The following is a 4928-nucleotide window of genomic DNA, read 5'->3' on the forward strand; positions in this document are numbered from 1 at the left end:
CCGAACCAGAACCAGACCTGAACTGAACCCAACCAGAACCAAACTCTTATGATTCACTATAAAGCATCGACTCCCAGAGTCCGAACCGAACCAGAACCAGAACTTTTGATCATGACACATCACTAATGTGTTTAATCTGTGTTACAGCTATGAGGGGGTCCTTGGACAGGTTTCTCAACTGTAAGGGGTCCCTGGTTCCAAAAAGTTTGAGAACCCCTGACATAGATCCTTGGCTAGATTGAGATCGAGGGAATTTTAAAGTCAAGTCAACACCTTGACCTTGTAGGCACCCTGGCTGGTCTGCAGTCCCTTACTGCGATGCACTCTGGGTGTTCTGATACCTTTCTCTCAGAACCAGAGTTCAGAGAAGCTCTGACCCACTCTTCTGTCTTTCCTGCTTCCAACACATCGACTTAAAGAAGTTTAAGAACACATAATTCAGACCTAAACGGTCTTTTATCAACTTGTTTCCTCATTTTCAGAATAATTAGGCTTCCTAAACCAATCCCATTCAACTCCTGACTCCTCCCCACAATAACCTTCCTTTCAACAAACTCACACTCCTCTTTCTGACCAGAGCGCCACAGAGGAGCCAGGAGGACAGAGGACGTCCTGACCATGAGGGTCTTCATCTGCTTCGAGGGCGCCTGTGAGCATTTTGATGTCCGTCCTGATCAGACCGTGGGGGCCATGAAGCAGATGGTAAAGGTAATAAAAACCATCATGGAGGAATTGTTGTTAGTGGATCTCAACTTCTTGACAAGTCTTAGCAGCATGTAGAAGATATGCCTGATGATTTGGTTCAGAGGAGGTGACTGAAGTTTTACCTCTTCAGTGTGAGGTGCTTTGTGAAACTGTGAAACGTGACATGTTCTCTCTCTGTCCTCCCTGTAGGAACATCTTCTTGTGCACCTCTCTGATGACAAACAGGCCCGGCAGTACCTGGAGCTTATCTATGGTGGTGCAGCGCTGCAGGACACCTGGGCTCTGTGTGACGTGGGTATCAGGAGTGGCAGTGCACTCCAGTGCCTCAGAAAGGTACTAACACATTCAAAGAGATTATGAGCTGTGTGGGGAAGTGAAGTAAATACAATCAGCTGAGAGAGGATGAGGCCTTTTTAAAAATGTGTTACTGACACCAATGACTACAGGAAAGCTTGGCCTTCAGATTCAAGTGTCATTTTCATCAGCACTTGGTGTGAGAGGAGACGTATTCTGAGCCTTCATATTGTGGAAGCTGAAGTTCCTTCTGTCCCTGAATACATCCCTGAAACTTCAGCACAAGACCAGTTACTCTTCATCTCTTATTTTGGAGCTGCTAAGATTAGTCTGCTATCACATACATATTCATTAGCTGAGAACATTCCTCACCAAACACATCCTCATGCTGAGTGAATTTGATGTCAGAATGGTGTAACAGAGAGCGAGGTGATGCCATGAAAGAGAGGTAGGAGGGACATGAGTTTATAGATGTCCCCATAAACTCATTTTCTGTTTGTCCTCATTATTCAGTTTCTGTATCAGGACACATTCCCGGCTCGTCACCGTGGCAAATAAGTGTGTGTCCCTTTTCAGCTTTTGTCATCGTTTAACAACCTCTCATAAACCTTGTGTGTTTCAGTCACCAGACTTTAAATGCTGGTCTGCGTCACAGTCTCTGACATTTCACATCTTTTGTTGGTTTCCCTCTTTAACTGATGCTCATAAAATGTTTCCTCAGATGAAAGTTTTTCAGTAAGTATCTTAGTATCCTGTGTTTTGTACATTTTGAAGTAAATATTAAAGCTGCTGTTGGTAGGAATTGTGTAAAATTGTTCCTTTTTTTTCTGCTGGGTGGGAGAAAAGGTCATAATGCCCATCACTACTCATCAGTAGGTGGAGTAATTTGAGACTATTGCAAAATCTCTGTGTTTTCCAACGCCTCTGTATCAAGCAATGTTATTATTCCCCTTGTCCCGTTGTGACGGACCAATCAGAGCTAATCTCCAATCCTCTGTCCTGATTGGTTAAGGGGCAGCCACTACTATGTCCTCTGATTGGTTATGAGTCCAGCACTATTATGACTGCACATGCCGATCTGTGTTGGGGGGGCTAAGAGGATCTGGTTGAGAGGAAGTCCCTCTCTCTAAACAGATGTTTACTCTGTGACGACCAACAGCAGATTTAAGGTGACCCAGGATAATCACAGTCCTCCTGATGTGACGTCAGGTAGTATCTGAGCTGCTAACTGCAAAGCGCTGTGCTGTTTGACTTATGTTTCAGAGTGAACAAAGACCTGTGATGCGTGTGTTCAATGCTGTGACAGGAGAGACCTTACAGATCATGGGAAGCGAGGCTCTTCTGCACATATCTGTTGCTAGATTCAAATCTTTGGTCTCGGTGCAGAGCGGCCTCCCTGTCAGCAGCTTCAGACTGAGCACTCCTGCCGGTGTGCAGCTCTATGACTGCAACCAGCTGCAGGATTACACCATTGAAATAGGTACGGCCTACTTTAGATTTAAACTGTTGAACTGCATCACTTTCAACTATGAAGGAGCTGTTGTGTGAACTTTGTGACTAGCTAGTAGCTTCTTATTTACTTCATTAGTTTGATAGATATGTATCCAGTTTGCTGAGATGTAGTTTATCATATTTATAATGTGTTTGTTTCATTTGTGGATATTACAAACCTTATATGACGGATACAACATGTTTTATTAATCTGACTGTCTGAGTCAACTGTTTTAAGAGATGCAACAGAGCTTCACTCTCATATCAACAAAGAAATATTTCCCTCTCCAAAAGATTTATTTTAAATTCTGTACCTTGTTTTTTAAACACAGGCTCTACTCTCCGATTAGACACATGGGATGGATGGGTAGAGTTCCTCCAGGGTTGCCTCCTGGGTCACAGACTGAGAGTCCAGAGCAACCTATCAGAGAACAAGCCCGTGATGAGGTCAGACATTTCTTACATGACTAAAACACAGAGCTGTTGCAGTGCAGCTAATCCACCAGGAGTTTTCTTTGCTTTTCCAGGTTTCAGCTGCAGGTTGCACTTTACATCGCTGCCTCTTTAGGCCATCTGGATGTTGCAGCCTGGCTGCTGGAGAAGGGGGTGCACCCTGAGGAGCCAGTGGGAGTCCATCCCTATCGCCAGTGGTGCCACCAAACCGCCCACAGAGACACAGAAAAGTGTCCCATCCATATCGCTGCAGAGAGCAGTCAATTCCTCATCCTCAAACTCTTTGTCGCCAGGAACCCTTCGACCCTGGCATGTCGGGACGCTGAAGGTCACGACCCTTTAAAGGTTGCTCTTCAGCGGGGTCACAGAGATTGTGTGCGGTACTTAGCCAACAAACTGTACTCTGTAGTATCCCTGTCAAACATGACACTGCCCATGCAGATCTACCTCCAGATAAAACGCTGGGTGGGTTTAGGGCAGAAAAGAGCAGCTTCAAATCGATGCCAGTACACCAATGCTGCCTTCAAAGCCAGGGCGGGTGATAAGTTGCTGGTAGATGGCTTCAACCAACCAGATATGTCCTCCAAGTCCAAGAGATCTGTGACAAAACCAAGTAGAGGAACCAAGACAAAAGCTTTGCAACTACCCAGCCTGCAAGAGAAAATGTGGGGACATGATTCAAAAGGTAGAACTGATGGGGCGTTTAAAGAAATCAGTGAGGAAGACAGCAGCTCATGTAGGAGCAAGTTTTTACTCCCATCAGTTACCAGGAAGAGTATCAACGGGCCGGGGTTTGTTGGTGCGTCACCAAATTCTTCTCATCGTCTCACTGCATCTCTGGAGCCCTTCTCTCACCTCTGTGGATGGACACCCAGAGAAAACGCCGTCCACTGCCTGACCACTGCCAGGTCTTTATCCACTGTGTTCATTAAAAACACTCATCCATGTAATATCTGTTTAGCAAATATTTCTGTTGGTATTCTGTAATTCAGTTTAGACATTGACTGCTTTCAGGAAGTAGGGCGGTTAAACTTTGGGTCACTGGGACCTGTGACTCAGGTTAAAGGTCATTCAGTAATCAGACTGACCTTTGCACTACATCTTACATTTTGTGTTACAAGTCGTTAGAGAGTCTTGGTCTGAGGGATGTGTGAGAGGAATATGGTAGAAGTATCTTTGTGGGAACACTTGTACTAACTAAGTGACTTACTTCAAACGTAGACTCTGGCCTCTTTTGACAGCAGTGTCACTATATATAATACTATGAATAGTGAACTTAGGATGATAATTACTCTGAGATGTTAATGCTGTGTTACAGCTTTAGTTCACTGTATGTATGTTTCTTTTGCAGCACCTTCACAGAGAAGCCTTGGCTGAAGCAGCTGAAAATAGCACGGACCCTGATCAGGAAACGTGTCCACTCAAAAGCACTCATCTCCAGATGGACAACATGAACACTGAAGAGTCCTTTAGAGAGACAAGTGAGAAGTTTATCTCAGGCTTGATGTGACATTATAAAATGAAACCTGTGTGAGACACTGAGTTCATGCTCGTAGCTGAATGTGCCTTCCAGTGCTCTTCACTGAACCAGAGATTTGATGGATGCAGATTTATTTTCATTGAACTTGTTTAGAGGAAGTGATGAGTCATGATCACAATACTGTGTTGACAAAAGTCCAAATAATGACAAGCCCTTTGAAGCAGTGTGATGGTGTTACCTTATATCATGGAGATGACATTTTATATTCAGGAAGAGTTGGATGGATCAGATGCACAATAATAATAATAATAATAATAATAATAATAATAATAATAGTTTACATGTCTGTCTTATACATTTTTTTTCTCTCAAGATTTGTTTTTTATTGCATGCATGCATACATACATACATACATACATACATACATACAGACATACAGACATACATACATACATACATACATACATACAGACATACATACATACATACATACATACATACATAC

At 43.5% G+C, this 4928-nt stretch overlaps 1 protein-coding gene across 1 annotated transcript; it reads left to right on the forward strand.

The window, feature by feature from the left end:
- Window positions 1-581: 581 nt before the first annotated feature.
- On the forward strand, window positions 582-4708 carry LOC117805390 (protein ANKUB1-like). The gene is made up of 6 exons (XM_034674112.1): window positions 582-708; window positions 895-1038; window positions 2263-2479; window positions 2823-2937; window positions 3018-3851; window positions 4295-4708. Exons 1-6 carry the CDS (start codon window positions 619-621, stop codon window positions 4395-4397), a joined length of 1503 nt encoding a protein of 500 aa, XP_034530003.1. The 5' UTR covers window positions 582-618; the 3' UTR covers window positions 4398-4708.
- Window positions 4709-4928: the final 220 nt, after the last annotated feature.

The sequence above is a fragment of the Notolabrus celidotus genome, chromosome 2 (genome assembly GCF_009762535.1).
Source record: "Notolabrus celidotus isolate fNotCel1 chromosome 2, fNotCel1.pri, whole genome shotgun sequence".
In the NCBI taxonomy this organism is placed as follows: Eukaryota; Metazoa; Chordata; class Actinopteri; order Labriformes; family Labridae; genus Notolabrus; species Notolabrus celidotus.

What these genes read in the sequence shown, in the direction of transcription:
- LOC117805390 (XM_034674112.1), top strand. Translation starts at nt 619, where the DNA reads ATGAGGGTCTTCATCTGCTTCGAGGGCGCCTGTGAGCATTTTGATGTC. An exon ending in GAGAACAAGCCCGTGATGAG is followed by an intron (nt 2,938 to 3,017) that starts GTCAGACATTTC and finishes TTGCTTTTCCAG; the next exon opens with GTTTCAGCTGCAGGTTGCAC. An exon ending in CACTGCCTGACCACTGCCAG is followed by an intron (nt 3,852 to 4,294) that starts GTCTTTATCCAC and finishes TTTCTTTTGCAG; the next exon opens with CACCTTCACAGAGAAGCCTT.